This window comes from Podarcis bocagei, assembly GCF_964188305.1.
Source record: "Podarcis bocagei genome assembly, chromosome: 2".
Taxonomy (NCBI): Eukaryota; Metazoa; Chordata; class Lepidosauria; order Squamata; family Lacertidae; genus Podarcis; species Podarcis bocagei.
This window is the reverse complement of record NC_138126.1, coordinates 58,184,866-58,203,406: the sequence shown is the minus strand read 5'-3', so window position 1 is coordinate 58,203,406 and position 18,541 is coordinate 58,184,866. Positions and strand designations below refer to the sequence as shown.

The following is an 18,541-nucleotide window of genomic DNA, read 5'->3' as shown; positions in this document are numbered from 1 at the left end:
GTCTCATGTAAAAGAGCTCACGGTGATTTACTTGGCATTGGCAGCCTGCATTTGCATTCTGCCCAGAAATTGCATTGTTTGTGGGATGCTTCATACATTATAATCTTAAAGTGTACGACTAAAAATGTAATGTGTGAATAACATGTGTCTATAGTCGCAATTGCCAAAGAGACAGAATGGGATGTGGCTCCCTGTTGAATAGTAGGGTCTGTTGCTGTGAAATGACCCTGAGGGCTCCTTTCTCATTGGTGCTTTTAGAAAGTTGTTGTTAGGGACGCAGGTGGCGCTGTGGTCTAAACCACTGAGCCTCTTGAGCTTGCTGATCGGAAGGTTGGCAGTTCGAGTCTGCAGGACGGGGGTGAGCTCATGTTGCTCTGTCCCAGCTCCTGCCAACTTAGCAGTTCGGAAGCATGCCAGTGCAAGTTTATAAATAGTCACTGCTGCGGCAGAAGCAGTTTAGTCATGATGGCCACGTGACCCAGAAAGTTGTCTGTGAACAAATGCCGGGTCCCTTGGCCTGAAGCGAGATGAGCATCGCACTCCATAGTTGCCTTTGACTGGACTTAATCATTCAGGGGTCCTTTACCTTTACCTTTGTTGATGTTATTTCATTTATGAATCCCTTCTCATCAAGCATCCCGAAACAACCTTGCAATATAATAATATATATGAAAACAGTTAAACCAATTGCACGCTGTATATAATTTTTAAAAAAATGGTTATAAATAAACAACCAGTTTAGAACAATGACAGCATACATAAAATCAATGTGGATCCAACAGTGATAGCAACTGGGATAAAGGTTTTAAGAGGCTTGATGCTTTGCTTCATAGGAGTCCCACTAGACAAGGCCGCAAAAGAGCCTCCCCAGATCTTCCTAAATATGTGGGCTTTGATATTGTTTTAAATTCCTCCCCTTCACAAAAAGTTGCTCAGAAGCAACCTTTGCTTTCTGCATAATAGTAAATTCAGGTGACATGATTTGTTTCATCATTGCATATTTATAATTTGCTTATATAATAGAAATATAAAAGAGGAATAAAATGTGGAAAAAGAAAAACAGGAAGAGAAAACAGGAGGGTTGAGAAAACTGAAGGAAATGGAGGGAAGAAATCTGCATAAGAATAAACTGCTATATTAAGGAGAAAGAGGTATATGGAGAAATATTATCTGGTTTTATTATCATCCCAAAGTTGGAAGGAAAAAGCCCCTCTCCCAATGAATTTGTCCTGTTGGTTATTATTTAAAGCTTTCTCTTTGTATGTTTGTTTTGTCATTAATGCTATCTCCCAGATTTTTCTCAGCCAATTTGTTATGACCACATGTTATAGTCATTTGGTGTTGTTGTTTTTAATCTGCTTACACACAATGCAATTGCAGAAAAGGCTGTTTTCCCGCCCCATGCTGTACATGTATGTGTGGGGTGGGGTGATACATTTCTTCGTTTGCTGGCCGTTGTGTGCAGTAACGTTTTTTATGTTTAATGTTTTATTATGTTATGTTGGAAGCCGCCCAGAGTGGCTTGGCCAACCCAGTCAGATGAGTGGGGAGATAAGTAGTAAAATAATAGCAGTAATAATAGTAATAATAACAGAATAAGACGTCCCTATTTTCATCAGAGAAGTGTTGGAGGGCACGGACAGTAGATCATATGTGAGCTATTCTGAATTCTGCCTTCATCTTGCTCCCACTACAAATGGTCTCACCTTGCAATTCAGCTACATGAAGTCTCTGTTCATATCAACATCGACACACACACACACATCTCACCAGTATGATGTCATGTACCCATCTTTGGGCTTAAAACTGAGACAGCGTCCACCACAGCCAAGCAACCACACCCTAGGCCAACCCCAACTTCTCTCACCACCAAAGGGAGACAAGCGAATAGCAAAGAGAACCTGCACAAACGACACTGACACAAAAACCCCACACATACATTAAGTAAAATAGAAACATCGCCACCCAACCCCAACCCCACCCACCATGGCCCCCTCCACCTCTTCCCCCCGCTTTCTTCCTAATGTAACACTAATGTCTCAACAAATGAAATTGACCTGTAGAAAATGTAACTTGAAAAAAGAGACATTGCACATACAGTCATACCTCATGTTACGTCTGCTTCATGTGACGTTCTTTCAGGTTACGTCCCGTGGCGACCCGGAAGTACCGGAAAGGGTTACTTCCAGGTTTTGCCGCTCGCACATGCGCAGAAGTGCAAAATGACGTCATGTGCAGAAGCGGCGAATCGCAACCCGCACACGCACAGAAGCGCCGCTGTGGGTTGCGCTCTTTTCATGTTGCGAACGGGCCTCCGGAACGGATCTCGTTTGCAACCAGAGGTACCACTGTACTTTTGTAAACCAAGAAATCTTTAATAATAAATACATTTTTTAAAAAAAAAATCTGAGTGACAAAGTGCATACCTTACCAGCATTAGGTTCTTGGTTGAATCCCTAGCATTTCCAGATAGAATCATCTCAGGCAGCAGCAAAGCTGGGGGAAGACCCCCGGCTGAGAAGCTGGGAAATTTCTGTCAGTCAGGCTAGATGGATGGTGGGCCACTGGCATGACTCAGCTTCCCATGCTCTCCTGTGGCGTGACTTGCTGTTGGAGCAACATCTGCTTCTTCTGCCTCCAAGAGAAGCTACCAGATTGGGCCTTCTATTCTCAGCACCTGACACGCTGCCTGTCAAACCCAGAGATGTACATTATGCTTTGCCAAGCAGCCTGGTGATCTTGCTGTGCATTTTCAGTTTTCAGATCTGCTCCAAGCAGAAGCCACTGAGCCTGAATCCCATTCCATCTCATTTTGCAAGCTGGGGGAGCTACACTTTATTCAATGACCGCGTCACCCAAGCGCTACTACATGGTGCCTTGGTGTGAAATTGAACTAGAAGACACTGTGAGAAGGGAGAAGCAAGCAAACGTGTCCCCTGCTCTAAGCGTCCCTCCCTCCCCATTGAGCCTCCTCCAGGCCCGGCCGCTTCTTTGTTCTTATTCCTGCCAAAGGGTCAGGCAAATTGATGCTGATCATTATTGTAATCATGCCAGCACTATAAACAGAAGTGCTTTCCTCTTAATGGGGATTTAATTATAGAATTAAACAATTATTATATCATTTTCTTCAACTGATCCCATTAGCAACAAAGAGACAAAACAGTTCGATCTCATAGGCAGTAAGAAGTGCGCAAGCCTACGCATCTTGTTCAGGCAAGGCCCTGAGATGACAAACGGAGGCACAGAAGTCTAGAGGCACAACTCTTCCTGCATACCGATCTAACACATGGGTGGGTAAACACACACATACAAACCCATGCTATGTGAGGCATTACTTACTGTTTGTAAGCAATGAATCCACTATTTTTTTTAATGTGCAAAAAAATGAGTCAAACCTATTATTCCATTATGTCAGGATTTTTTTCGTTTTCTTTTACTTATGAGCTCAGAATGGGTCACTTGCCTAGAAATAAATGCAATCACATAAAATAGTTTGGATGAAAACCTCCAGCACTACCTAGACCTTGACTATAATACCAGCACCGCAAAGAAAAGACTCACATTGCCTCCCCAAGAGGAGTGGACTCTGAATCACCTCCATATAGGGTGGAATCTACTTTTATATCATCTTCACATATGGCTGAATCCAGTTCTGCCCTTGTGCACGGAGAACAGACTTCCGCTTATGCAACAGGACTTCTTCTTCCTCTCCTCCCATTGCATCCTTCCGCTGCACCCCCTGAAAATATGCTGCAACAGGATAGGGAGACCCTCTAGAGTAGGTTCTGGAAGGGGTACAGGACAGGCTGCAGGCCAGAGAAGAGGAAGCAAAAATCCCCTTGCATGAACAGAAGTTGGCTCATGTAATCTTAGAATTATAGCTTCTGTTATATTATAGAGATTTCAAATGTGAAAAAGAATAGTTTTCTCAAATGTGGAGTGCCACTTCATATGCTCACTTATTTATCATTGATTTTAAATATTATTTCACCTCCTAGAGGGCAATGGCTTTCAGCAATAAAGACAATAACGGTAAGAAAAAGAAAATATAAATCAAAACTAAGACACCTGGAGAAAACTAACTACTTAAGGCCAGCATGAGAGAGATCAACTGAGAGAGGCGGTGCGTGCAGCACTGCTAGAGAAAATAAGGTAGAAAATAGATGGGCATTTAAATTATTACATATTATTACTGTGTATGCTCGTGTGCAGCTGCAGTATCCTTGCACATAAGGTAGCCATGGTATAATGGACACAATGAAAGACATACATGCCTGATCAGTGTATGCAACTACTTGCATGGAGGCTTAATGCTAGCTATTTCTCTTGTTTATATGATGTGTGAAGACAAAATGCCTCTGAATGTACCCTCATCAGCTATTAGCAGAAAAATAAATGCTGAACAATGTTTCTGAGCCCCATTCAAGATACCTTTAAGGGCATTGCCCTTAAAAAGTCCTGAACATTTTTTAGGTCTTGGCTATCTCAGAGGCGTGGAATAAACAGATTCATATAACCAATATAGGTAAAAGTAAAGGGACCCCTGACCATTAGGTCCAGTCATAGCCGACTCTGGGGTTGCGGCGCTCATCTCGCTTTATTAGCTGAGGGAGCCGGCGTACAGCTTCCAGGTCATGTGGATAGCATGACTAAGCCGCTTCTGATGAACCAGAGCAGCGCACGGAAATGCCATTTACCTTCCCGCCGGAGCGGTACCTATTTATCTAATAATAATAATAATAAATTTTATTTATATCCCGCCCTCCCCAGCCAAGCCGGGCTCAGGGCGGCTAACAACAATCAGATAAACAATCAAATAATAACACATTCTAAAAATATTTCATTATAAAAATTAGTTAAAATCAAATTGATGGCAACCGATTAAACAAAATTCTGTGCGGGTTGCCAGAGGAGGGAGTCAGGCTGCGCCCTGACCAAAGGCCTGGCGGAACAACTCTGTCTTGCAGGCCCTGCGGAAAGATGTCAGGTCCCGCAGGGCCCTGGTCTCTTGTGACAGAGCGTTCCACCAGGTTGGAGCCGCAGCCGAGAAGGCCCTGGCTCTAGTTGAGGCCAGCCTAACCTCTCTGAGGCCTGGGACCTTGAGGGTGTTATTATTTGCAGACCGTAGGTTTCTCTGTGGGGCATACCAGGAGAGGCGGTCCCGTAGGTACGAGGGTCCTAGGCCGTATAGGGCTTTAAAGGTTAAAACCAGCACCTTAAACCTGATCCTGTACTCCACCGGGAGCCAGTGCAGCTGGTATAGTACCGGATGAATGTGATCTCGCAGCGAAGACCCCATAAGGAGTCTCGCCGCGGCATTCTGCACCCGCTGGAGTTTCTGGGTCAGTCTCAAGGGCAGCCCCACGTAGAGCGAGTTACAATAATCCAGTCTGGAGGTGACCGTCGCATGGATCACAGTGGCTAGGTGAGGGCGAGAGAGATAAGGGGCCAACTGCTTAGCTTGGCGGAGATGGAAAAATGCCGCCTTTGTTATAGCTGTAATCTGCGCCTCCATAGAGAGGGAGGTATCGAAGATTACACCCAAACTCTTAACGGACGGTGCTGGCACTAATTGCACCCTCGCAAGAGATGGGAGTTGCCCCCTCGATCCCATATCGTCCCGCCCCAGCCAGAGGACCTCTGTCTTCGAAGGATTTAACTTCAACCGGCTCCCACGTAACCATCCAGCCACAGCTTCCAGACATCTGGTCAGTGTGTCTGGGGCCGAGTTAGGATGGCCATCCATCAACAGATAGAGTTGGGTGTCATCAGCATACTGATGGCAACCCAGCCCAAAACTCCGGACAAGCTGGGCGAGGGGGCGCATAAAGATGTTAAAAAGCATCGGGGAGAGAATCGCACCCTGAGGCACTCCACACACCAAGGAGTGACGCGATGACAATTCCCCCCCAAGCGCCACCCTCTGTCCCCGATCAGAGAGAAACGAGCGCAGCCATTGAAGGACTGTGCCCTGGATCCCCACGTCGGCAAGGCGGTGGTCCAGGAGTTCGTGATCGACCATGTCAAAGGCTGCTGACAGATCTAGAAGAATCAGCAGCCCCGACCCGCCTCGATCCAGCTGTCTGCGGAGATCATCTGTTAGGGCGACCAGAGCCGTCTCGGTCCCATGGCCAGCACGGAAGCCGGACTGGAATGGATCTACTTGCACTTTGAAGTGCTTTCGAACCCGTGTCCCTATAACCAATATACTTAAGTCTAATTAATGCATGAAAGGGTTAATACCACAGAGTAAGCTGCCCTGCTAGGCTTAGATCACCTTGGGAGGGTCTAGGTAATCAAGGTTTTGTTCCGTCACTCTACCCAAGAAGCTCAGACTGTGACGAGGTTTTGAGTTGGTAGCTGCAGCTTAGACCACATGGCTCTTACAAGCCATTGGTGTGTTCCTATACCAGAACTTTCACCACTGTAACTAAGCTGAGTTGCAGCTTCTGTGCTATCTGTGTTTTCTGACTGATGTATGGAAAAACACATGAACCTGACCTTTGGAGAGTTTGTAAGTAAACTATTTTTAACTTACCGAACGTTTAGTCTTTTTCTGTGCTAGGGGAAGAGGGGGACTTTAGAAGGAACTCACAAGGACATATTCTAAAGGTCTTACAGCCTATATTTCCACACTGCACTTTGCTGCATGTGTTGCGATTTTAAATCTCTGCTGGGGTTCTCTCACCAAAGAGTACTTGCCCCAAACCTGGATCCAGGAATTCTCCTTTCATACTGTAGCTATTTTTTCCTTGCAACAAGACATACTTCTACTCATGTGAAAAATCCTTAAGTTTATGATCAGCTATGCTTCAGGTTACATTTTATATGAAAGATGTTTTTTGTCAAGTTCTTTTCTTTTCTTTTCTTTTTGAACCAGAACCCTCCCTCTATCTCCTAAACTTCTCTGGCATATTTGTTCATCTACTCGAGTCTTAGCCATAGAACTGGAAGAGAATAGGGATTGTTTGGCTTGCTAATTGATATTTTTATTGATTTAAAATTGTATGTATAGCCATATGATAAGCCATTCTGTAAAGGCTTTTCCCCTTTGAAAAGTGGGTCATAAGTACCTAAATCAATACAGCCAGACTGGTTTGCAACAGGGCCATCTCCCTCATTGCTCTGGAGCTTTTCTGCAGGTTGTTTGTTTGTTTGTATTTTATTTCTGTACCGCCCTATACCCATAATGACACTGTGGTCTGGTGAAAATAATTCTTTTCTGCAGTGCTTTGGGGGAATTAGCCCTTTTGAGCTGCCCTAGGGCATGGCTTTGTATAGCTTTTGGTATTTTTATAATTTTATTCCTGCTTATAGGGGGAGATAACGATGATGCCTTGTTGTATTTCCACCATACTGAAAGCTTCAGCTGCAATGCAACTTACATGTTTTGTAAATAAATAAAACTATTGCGATGAGGACCCCTGTTATGAGATCACTTTCTGCTGACAACTGCCTTACCTTAGGGAGTTGGTGAAAAAGCAGGTAATCTGAAGCCCCAGCGGTTCCCAAAGTGCCTGAAACCACAGCGCTCAAGAAAAACTGACACTTTTCCAGGGATGGGTGGATATGTCAATTCAGGTTTCTCTCAGTTTCTAATTTTTAAATTAAGTTCTCCACATTTCCACATCGGTTTGCATTCCCCTCCCCCCAAAAAAGGTTCCCATGAAAATTCAACATTTCCCCGTGAATATCTCTCAATATGCACATTTTTTAAAGGCAACTTTGCTTTATATATTTTCCAAAGCATATTTGTATTTCCCCTAAGATAGAGTGGTACCTTGGGTTAAGAACTTAATTCATTCCAGAGGTCTGTTCTTAACCTGAAACTGTTCTTAACCTGAGGTACCACTTTAGATAACGGGGCCTCCTGCTGCCACCGCACCGCTGGAGCACGATTTCATCCTGAAGCAAAGTTCTTAACCTGAAGCACTATTTCTGGGTTAGCGGAGTCTGTAACCTGAAGCGTCTGTAACCCGAGGTACCACTGTAAAAATTTAAGTTATTTTCACAAATATATGCATTTTAATGCACACTTTATGCAAATTTGGTAGGATAGCTGTGCTTCGATTTGCATATTGCAAACTGGGTAGACTCACCTTTAAATGTGTGCTGCATCCAATCTCTCTGTTTCTCATCCCTGCATCTTTCCCAAAGAAAAGAATTAATCCACTGCCCATTGCGCATGTAGTTTAGTAAATAAGAAAGCTCGAGAGCCCCGCAACACCTTTGCGCCCTCAGTCCATCCAGGAAAGAACAAAACAATTGCAACAGGCACCAAGCTTCAGCAACTGCTAGCTGCAGGGCCACTTCTCCCTTTGAAACCTGCAGGGCCACCGGGCACAATGGCACTTTGCCAAATAACAATCTCAGTTCTGAAGCTTTTGCAAAAAGTTTCGTTGTGAAGATTGACCTCAGCGAGCAAAGAGGAATGGGCAGAGAGAGAGATGAAAGGAAAAACGAGAAAAACAAATCCTTCCTGGTATACAGTGATAGAGCAGTTGCCATTTCAAGCTAGAATTGGCACCGCCTCCCATGTAATCAGTTTTAGGCCCACCGCTTGGTCCCCCACGCAGAGTGAAATCTGAGAAGGTCCAAGGAAACATCATTTTCAATAGTCAGGCTTCCCACCCACCCCAGCCTCTCATTTCTCCAGCGGCAGGATCAGTCAATGCTGTGAAAGGCAAACTGGCAGCAGGTGGGAGGGAGCCAATCTGTCCATGATGCCTTGGTGAGGCATTAGGAAAGTGAAAGATGCCATGTGACAAGGCCTGATAAGCTTGTCAGTCTTGGTTCAGAACCAAGCAGTGTAGGGAAATCTGTGGATGCAACACCATGGAGGGCAGCCAAGAGGCTGGCAAAGAATTCTTCTCTCTTTTGCCTCCTCCTCCTCCTCTTTCCCTACAACTACTTGCTCTTCATTTTCCCTCTTTGCTGAGTTCTTCAGAGGACTCTTTGCTTCCCACATTACCTTTCTGGCTCTCTTCCTGGAATGATTCCCCAAAACACGTCTTGGGGAAACATAGGAAGGCTTTAGACCTGTATCTTGTGTTTGTTTAATAGACAGCAAAATAGGTCGGGCCTGTCTGGGAATAGGTCTTGATAGGGAATAGGTCTTGATAGGTCGGGCCTGTCTGGGAAACAATGCTTTTGATGGCTCAGCCAACACAGAAGATTTAGAACAGGTTGCACTCTCAACCCAAAAAGCACTTTATCAAGATGAGAGCTTATGCGGTGCCCCAAAATGTGTGTGTTTTTGCATGCCACACAAGATCGTGGCATGAGAGCACAGTGTAAGATCACTACATCCAAAATGGCCGCTATGATCTCACATGAAAATATTGGATGACCAATTTTTCTGGGGTACTTGGGAGGTATGGAACATGACTTGCCTTATGTCAAGTCAGACCATTGGTCCATGCAGCTCAGTACTGTCTACACTGACTGGCCATGGCTCTCCAGGGTTTCTGAGAGAGGCCATTGCCAGCCTCACCTGGGAATGCCGGGGATCGAATCCAAAAGCTTCTGTATGCAAAGCAGGTCTTCTACCACTGAGCTATGGTCCTTCCTCATGCTGAAGGTTTAAAAATAGATATACCCCCAAAACCACAGGAACAATTTCCCATCTTTTTATGCTAATATGTGAAGTGAAATTCATGGTTTGAATTTGTGTGAAATTGACATTTTTCAGTGGAAAAACAATTATAGCATGGCTGGCTTTTTGACGTGTGCTTGGCAAGGAATTTGGCCTTCCAAGTCCAGCTTTGTTCAATTTGACCTCTTTCCTACACACCCACCCACACCCAGAGAGAGAGAGAGAGAGAGAGAGAGAGAGAGAGAGAGAGAGAGAGAGAGAGAGAGAGTGTTAAAGAAATGTCTCTTCTTCCGGAACACAAACAACCTTTCCTTTGCTATTATCACAAATCAGGAAAATAGACACACAAGTAGATGGTTACTTACATGGTAGGTTGGACCAAGTTATTTTTACACAGTGCAATTTTACTTTCCAGTAGTTGGAAACTGCAATTGTGGAAACATTAACACTGATTTGGTTCAAGCTGGGAATTGTTCTACTATGCTTGTAACATATAAATTGACATTTTTAATTGCAGGCTATCAACTAGTGCTTTGAGAAGAGGGTGACAACAGTTATTTAAACTTCCCAGCACACACCTGGCGTGTCCTTGTTAAACAGGTGCTTCAGAGCTTTTTAGCTTTAGCCTGAGGGTAAATGTCTTGTGTTTGCATTTAAAAATAAATAAATATCATGGCATTTAAAGTTTAGTACAGGGATATGAAGGGCAGATTTGGGGGTTTTCAACCGCTATAGGTCTGACACGATTATAAATAATCAATTTCCCTAAATTTGCATATCTTCCTTATTTATTTTTTTGTGAGGCGAAAATGTCCATAATGCCATTTTGATGGCATAGTCTCAAGGCTCAATCTGAGGCAGGACTCAGCCATGGAGCCTTATTTTCAGTGCTATGGTACAGCTCGGGAATATGGGAAGCAATCACAGTTGACTTAGTCCACACCACACATATATACGGGATGAGGAAGCACAACATCTCCCTAGATTATAGACTGTGTATTTTAAGTATGTTCTTCAGTCCCATTTTGGCTTTTGGTTGTTTCTTTTAAGGGCAATTACTTGGAAACTTTCAAGTAATTATGTAACTAGAAAGTCCACCATTTGACTGGGACTCAATAATTTCTGGGCTTTATATATTATGAAAGAGATGTCATAAACAACACAAAGATCAAGTGCCCACTGAAAATGACACCACAAAATGAATTAAAATACATCAAACTCTGCACAGCCATTTTTTTGAGCACCTCTCTTAGACCCATAATTATTCTCATATACAGCATGTGTTATCCTAAGTCTTTGATGGTATTAAACAACTAAATGGTCATAAGTCTTTGATAGTAATAAACAACTAAATGGCCCTAAGTCTTTGATGGTATTAGACAACTCAATGGCCCTGAGTCTTTGATGGTATTAAACAACGGTCATAGGCATTCTCAGATCAATTTCACAAGTGGGTTCCTAATGGCCCTTTTCATACACAGCCATATACACAGAGAGAACTAGATGTGGCCTGTACAATCTATCACAATCCTTGCCTTGCTAGGGAGCCAAGAGGGTATTTAGCATAATTGTTTATCCAGTTGAATTAGGAAAGCCTACATCCTGCTTTGAGGATCATTTCACTAAACAATGCCTATTTTTCAAAGGCGCTTTCTACCAGCTCTTATCCACAACTTCTGAACATGTTATTATCTGTTTAAAAATAATTGTTGGGGTGACAGCATTGTAAAACTAACTGGAGCAGAATTGGCTTTTGAATATCTGAGAGTCTGATTGACTAATGATTAAAGCAACAATGAAAACATACAGAAACATTCCACGCTATTTACAACTCATGCAGTGAGCTCAAAGGCTGAAACCAACCTCCCTGAACAACAGGAAAGGAAATATTTGAAATGCTTCTTTGGTCCTCGTACATCTTGGGATTGGAACTTTATTTGTTCAATTCTTCCACACAGAATCCAGGAACCTGTTCTGGCCCCCTGTGAGTTTCTGCTGTAAATGTTTAATCAACTGCAATTATGATAAACACATTTGTACCACAAGACAAAACGTGATAATAAGTTTAAAGTGCTATAATCAGGCTAATAGCAGTGACTGATCTCGGGCAGCTTTATAACTCCTGTCGAAAACCATTGGACTTAAGGCACAAGACTTTATGATGCCTTGTAGCTGTAGCATGACTTCAATATCACTGTTACATGGCCAACTATTAGGGCTCATGCACTTTTAACTTTTGCCCCATGCTTACTAGGCACAGATCCAGGCCCTTCAACTGTGTCTCTATTTTCCAGGGACAGTCCCAGATTTACAGAAGCCGTCCCGGTTTCTAATTTGATTAGAAGCAGTAGACTGTGGGTTTTCCCAGGGAAAGCGGCAGGACAAAAGAGAAATCTTTCAGACCTGTGCCTAGAAATCATGGGGTGAGCTCTCAGTGTTGCCAAGTGTCTTTTGTTCCATCAGGGTTTGCAAGAACAGGCTAAAGTTGACACTCTCTTCAGGACGGGGATGGGAGAGAATGTTGCTTCGTTTCAGATTTTAATTTAATTTCAATTTGTTTTAATTTGGTTTGGTCCACTACCTAATTTAAGGGACGTGGGCAGCGCTGTGGGTTAAACCACAGAGCCTAGGACTTGCTGATCGGAAGGTCGGCGGTTCGAATCCCCGCGATGGGGTGAGCTCCCGTTGCTCGGTCCCTGCTCCTGCCAACCTAGCAATTCGAAAGCACATCAAAGTGCAAGTAGATAAATAGTACCGCTCTGGCAGGAAGGCAAACAGCATTTCCGCATGCTGCTCTGGTTCACCAGAAGCGGCTTAGTCATGCTGGCCACATGACCTGGAAGCTGTACGCCGGCTCCCTTGGCCAATAAAGCAAGATGAGCGCCGCAACCCCAGAGTCGGCCACGACTGGACGTAATGGTCAGGGGTCCCTTTACTACCTAATTTGCACTTCCTGACACAATACGCAGACCAAAATACTGTACAACTATCCTTTGAAATCCACACCCTTACTTCTGGGTATGTCATCATTATAACTTCAGTTTATCCCTTGCTGTTTCTGCCTAGGAATTTGTCCCCCCATCCCCCATTTTAAACATGCTGTGTTTTGAGCCTCAAATTTTGCACTATGCTTGGGAAGAAAAGGGAAGAGAAATGTAAGGAGAGAAGTGGAGGGAAGCAGCTATGTTTTTTGAGTGTCAAATCCTGGCTAGTGCTTCCTTCTTGTCAGTCTGCCCTCATCCCAGACACTTGGTCACAAGGGGAGACTGATGGACCGAGGGAGCAGGACGTGGTGTGAATTTAACCAGCTTTTAAAAAAAACCCAAAGAAAACAAACAACCTTTATTTCCTTCAGCAACAGAATCATGCAAAGCATCAGGCAAGGCATATATGGTGTTGGCAAGCAAGAGAAATTTGGTTCAGAATGGCTAGGAGTTCAAACCCCAAGAGGTGCTATGAGGCACTCATGCCAGATAAAATTGGCACATTTGACACAGCTCATAGTGCAAAGAACAAAGAAAAGAGATGGTTTGACCAAAAGGCAGCCAGACCTCTCCCTGTAGGAATTCTAGGTTTTACACATGCACACATGCCCCTACCTGGCTTTAGATGTTTTGACAGTGGGCATTGTAGGCGGAAAGTCAAAATGACAACCTCTTTCACAGCTTCCCTTTTTCATGCACACTTTCCAAGCAGACACTCATAAAGAGTATGGAATAATTCAAGAGGAGTGGGGTGATTCTTTCTTTCTTTCTTTCTTTCTTTCTTTCTTTCTTTCTTTCTTTCTTTCTTTCTTTCTTTCTTTCTCACTATGCCCCCCCCCTTGTCTCCAGCACAGTGTATTTGCTACCTGCAAATTTTGCAGAGAAAACACTACCCACTGGACAGCGTTGCCCTAGGAAGGCACCTACAGCTGCTAAATGTTAAATCTGGCCCTGCACACATGTACACGCCCTGCCTCTCTATCTCCTGGTTGCCATGGTGACAAGGAATCCTGGGGAGTTCTATGCCAGAAGTTTCTTCATGCTAAATGGGGAGGGGGAGACGCAGGGAAGAAATCTGCGGTCTTAAAATACAGAACAGTACAAAGCTGCGCTACTCGTTCTGTGGATTTCTGAAATAATGGACATTCTGGAACAAAGGTGTACTCTGCAGGGTTGCAGACTTTAAAAAGCAAAACTTGACATACGGCAAGGGGCTAGAGATGTCACCTGGCCTATTTCCCCCCCCCCCCCGGCTCTTTGTTTTATATCTTCATCAGTGGTAAAAGGGAATTTTTTTTAGTTGCCTGCATAGATTCCAGTCATCCAAGAAACAGTTGTCCAGTCTATGTTTAGTCATCCCAAAATAAAACATTTTCCCTTCTTGTTTTTTTTAAAAAAACGAACATTGCGTATTATGTCGAGTTGTGCTATTTAATTCTTACAAGATGTCATAAAATGCTAACCACTTAGCTACTTTGAACACAATACCAGAGAAACATGGTTTGCAGGTCATTGGCCTGCAGTCTTGTTTTCTGAAGCACTTACTATTTGGGCCATGTTGGAGCCCCTGTGCCCCTCAATACCAGCTGCTGGAAGTCACAGGAGAGGAGAGGAGTGCTGCTCTTGCACCCAGGGTCATCTTAGAGGCCTCCCAGGGGCATTTGGTTGGCAACTGTGGGGACAGGATGCTGGACTAGAAGGGGCGCTGGCCTGATCCAGCAGGGTTTTTCTGATATTCTTATGGGGAGTAAAAGATTTCCTTAGAGGAATGAAATAGGAGGATATAATGTTTAAAAAATGGGACGGGGAATATTATTCTGTCAGCAGCAGAGAGAAAGGAGAGGCAAAGATGGAAAGAATTTGGGGTACTGGCCATACATTTTCAACCATTCTGATGTAGCAGGAAATGAGGACCCTGTGGCTCAACCTCTCCCCCCCCCATCCCTTCAATGTTTCTATCATCCCTTCTTCCAACTTCCAAACAAAGCAGGGTTACCTTGCCACATTTTGAAGCAAGTGAAGGAATTCACCTTAATCCATTAAAAAGAGAATAGTCCCCAAAATATAATTAAATCTAGAATTGAAGTTTTCCTTTGCAATTCTGTGCAGATGCCAGGGGTCACCAACATGCCGCCCAGCTGGCCTGCTAATAACTCCCATGACAGTGCCTGCAGACGGTCTCAGTAAATAGCTCCTTAAAAATCCACAATATTTGAGAGACAGTTTGCTCTTGCAGCTGCTCAGCTCCTGTTTGCAGAAGCTCTGCCTCTTCTGCACTGAAGACATCACCTTAAACATGTACACAATCTGCTGGAGGACAGAATGGAGAAGAGGTGCTGAGAGCATCTCTCTGTCTGAAAGTGCTTTGGTGGCTAATGTAGGTGCCTTTCCCCCCACTGATAATAGGTCACTCTGGCAGCTCCCAACAGAATATTAAAAACACGATAAAACATCAAACATTAAAAACTTCCCTAAACAGGGCTGCCTTCAGATGTCTTCTAAATGCCAGGTAGTTGTTTATCTCTTTGACATCTGATGGGAGCGCATTCCACAGGGTGGGCACCACTACCGAGAAGGCCCTCTGCCTGGTTCCCTGTAACTTGGCTTCTCACAGTGAGGGAACCACCAGAAGGCCCTTGACGTGGGATCTCAGTGTCCAGGTAGAACGATGAGGGCGGAGACACTCCTTCAGGTATACTGGGCGAAGGCCATTTAGAACTTTAAAGGTCAACACCAACACTTTGAATTGCCTGCACCATTTTTTGGTCCTCTCCTTCTGCCCAAGAGGTTGGCAACCTAAGGCCCATGGGCCAGGTCCGGCCAATGAGCTTCCTGGAACCGGCCCACGGCCATTCTGTGGATCGGCTTGTAGATTCCGTGCTTTTTTTCCGTGGCGCCATTTTTTTCTCACTGCAGGGACCGACTTCTGGGTCGGAAGAGCACCAGAAATAGCGTGTGTGCATGCACACGGACGCTCCTCTGTCCTGGAAGAGCGCCGGAAGTAGCTTGAGCACATGCACAGGCGCGAGCGTGCACGCTCCGGCCCACTGAGATGTCTGTCAGGAAGTGGACCGGACCGGCCTCAAAAAATGTTGCTGACCCCTCTTCTGCCCTTTTAGATGTGGCAGACATGCCCCCACAGCAGCCATTTTGGGGCTGAAATGTTGGTGAGCCCTTTTCTAGTCTGTCCACTGTGTTCCATCCCAGTATTCTATTCTAAAGCAAGGAATACTTCTTTGAAATAAGCATTAATTCTTCAAAATAAGGGATACTGAGAACAAATTATATTAAACCAAGGGATACTAGTATACATGTGGGTGTTTTTCAAAATGTGGTGTGTGTATATATCATATAAAAAATATGAACAGTCTGTATAGAAGTGGGGGTTTTGTTTGTCTTATATTGTAACTAATATAGTTTATAGTGCTTCCCTGTTTAGCCTTGTAACTCTTGAGAAATTGTAATGAATGAATGGACATAAGGTATCTATTTTTTACTAGTAATCAGCCTGTGTAAACAATGAAATGAGTACAGTTTTCATGGCTTGGAATCCTAGTTGTGCCTGAGGAACATATTTCCTGAGGCTTGCCTGAGCTCAGCAGAAAAGCTGGTGCCTGCCTATCCTAAGCAAATACCATTTTCTTAGTAGGGAGCTACCTTGAATATGTGCTGTGAAGTGACTAGTTAAGGGATTCCCCTGTAAAAGTGATGATATTTATAGTACCCAGTAGTGGCACATTTGTGGCACCATAAAACTAAAGATCCAGAACTTAAAGGATATCTCCACTGGGCCTTTCATGCTGTAACTAATTATCTCCCCTCTTTTTCCTCTCTCTTTCTCTGTCTCCCACAGGTTGTTGTGTCTTTCTTTCTCCAAAGGGGCTGATAAAAAGCACAACTCCCAGCAGCAATTGCTTCTGTTTGGCTATATTTGGACATGACAATATAACTGTTTATTCACCTAAGGCTGGAGTTTCCTTGCGGCAGGATGGCCATTGGACACTGCTGTTGAATTAAAGGTGTTTCAGAGACACAACTGCCCACAACAACACCTTTGCTCTGACCAGGGAGGTCTCCTTGTGGCTTGGAAAGGTGCTTGCTGCCCTCTTGAGACAGTGCAATGGCATCCTCTGCCACCCTATGGATTCTGCTGGTCTATCCTGTTGCGTGCCACACCAGCGTTCATGGCCAGAGCCCCGGATACAACGTGGCAGCCAAGAAGGAGATCAGCTTGGAAGGTGACCTGGTTATTGGGGGCCTGTTCCCAGTCCACGAGAAAGGAAATCCTACAGAGGAGTGTGGCAAGATCAATGAACATCGTGGCATCCAGCGCCTTGAAGCTATGCTCTTTGCCCTAGATGAGATCAACAAGAACCAGCAGCTTCTGCCGGGCATCACCCTGGGAGCTCACATCCTAGACACCTGTTCCAAGGACACCTATGCCCTAGAACAATCCCTGGATTTTGTGCGTGCCTCCCTCACCAGAGTGGACGGCTCTGAGCACATCTGCCCTGATGGGTCCTACGCCATTCATGATGATGTACCTACAGCTATCACAGGGGTTATCGGGGGCTCCTACAGTGACGTCTCCATTCAGGTACCATTTGCAAACCAGGAGGGAGCTGGTGGGAATGTGGAGTGTGGTGCTTAGAATTGGGGTGTTGTGTTTGGGGCCTTGTATTAGGGGTAAAAAAAATGAGTGTGAATGAAAGAAGCCAGGTCTAGGCATTTGCTCATTGGATAAGAGGGCTTGGAAAATTGATGGTTACTCTAGGAGTCTATGGGTGCAGCTATAGAATACAACTGTGAAACTAGGAATCAAGTCATTAAGTAGCTTCCTTTCAGTGAATTAAGGTAGCATAGTGGTTTCTACTTGCTTGGCCATGAGTTTAGTAAGTGGCCCTAAGGCAAGCCAATATTGTTCTGCCAGTTCCATGCCAAACCTTGGCAACTGTTGTTCTTGGGCAGCTGCTGAGGCCCCAGTAGGGCTTCTCTTGGTGCTTGCTTTCGGCCTGCCACACTGAGTAGCTGGGTCTGGGAAGCCGCTGCTTAAATATTTCTGCAATGCCCTGGAATTCTGGGGCATTGTGGGAAATTTTTAAGGGCAGCTTTCCTGGGTCGGAGGAGAAGAAGAGTTTGGATTTGATATCCCGCTTTATCACTACCCTAAGGAGTCTCAAAGCGGCCAACATTCTCCTTTCCCTTCCTCCCCCACAACAAACACTCTGTGAGGTGAGTGGGGCTGAGAGACTTCAGAGAAGTGTGACTGGCCCAAGGTCACCCAGCAGCTGCATGCGGAGGAGCAGAGATGCGAACCTGGTTCACCAGATTACAAGTCTACCACTCTTAACCACTACACCACGCTGGCTCTCTGCAGAAGGAGGCATTACTGTAGAAAAAGGTCCTTTTTCTTGATGTAAGGATGATGGGGGCAATGTCTGTAAAGCGCTTTGGTCATTATCGATTTAGGTATCACTATCTGGTTTTAATTCAGAAGCAGTAGAAAATAAAAACCAATACCATCTTGGCATCATGAGATTTCCCTGTCTACAGTATTCTGTATTAAATGTCTTAAGAAGTGAATGGGCTCTGCGTTTGCAGACTAAGGGTGCAGGTACTACACACGTATTTGGAAGCCCACTGGAACTCAGTGTGGCAGATTGTTCTGTAGATCGTGCAGTAGATACATCAAGAGAATAAGGTGGCATCAGAAGAATTTGCTTCCATAAAGCTAAGCACAGGACAGAGCAGAAGCTTCTCATGATTACCTATGGAAGGCATAGCCACAAGTTTAAAGACTTTACAGTATCTTATGTTGAAAGACTGTTGCATATTCAAGTGGATCATAGCTCTGCAAAACCAAATTGCTCTCCTCACGTCAGATTCTTCTGCTACAAAATGCCTCATATTTTGGAATGCTTCTCTATAAACTATCACCAGAACTGCAACTCTAGGCAATGCA

General features: G+C 44.5%; 1 protein-coding gene across 1 annotated transcript in view; it reads left to right on the top strand.

Annotated features, from left to right (window-relative positions):
* The window catches only part of GRM2 (glutamate metabotropic receptor 2), an 86,414-nt gene that overhangs the window by 32,488 nt on the left and 35,385 nt on the right, over window positions 1-18,541 (top strand). The window contains exon 2 of the mRNA XM_081177692.1: window positions 16,433-17,176. Within this exon, the coding sequence (XP_081033818.1) occupies window positions 16,700-17,176 (477 nt within the window). The 5' untranslated portion in view covers window positions 16,433-16,699. The remainder of the gene's footprint in view (window positions 1-16,432; window positions 17,177-18,541) is intronic.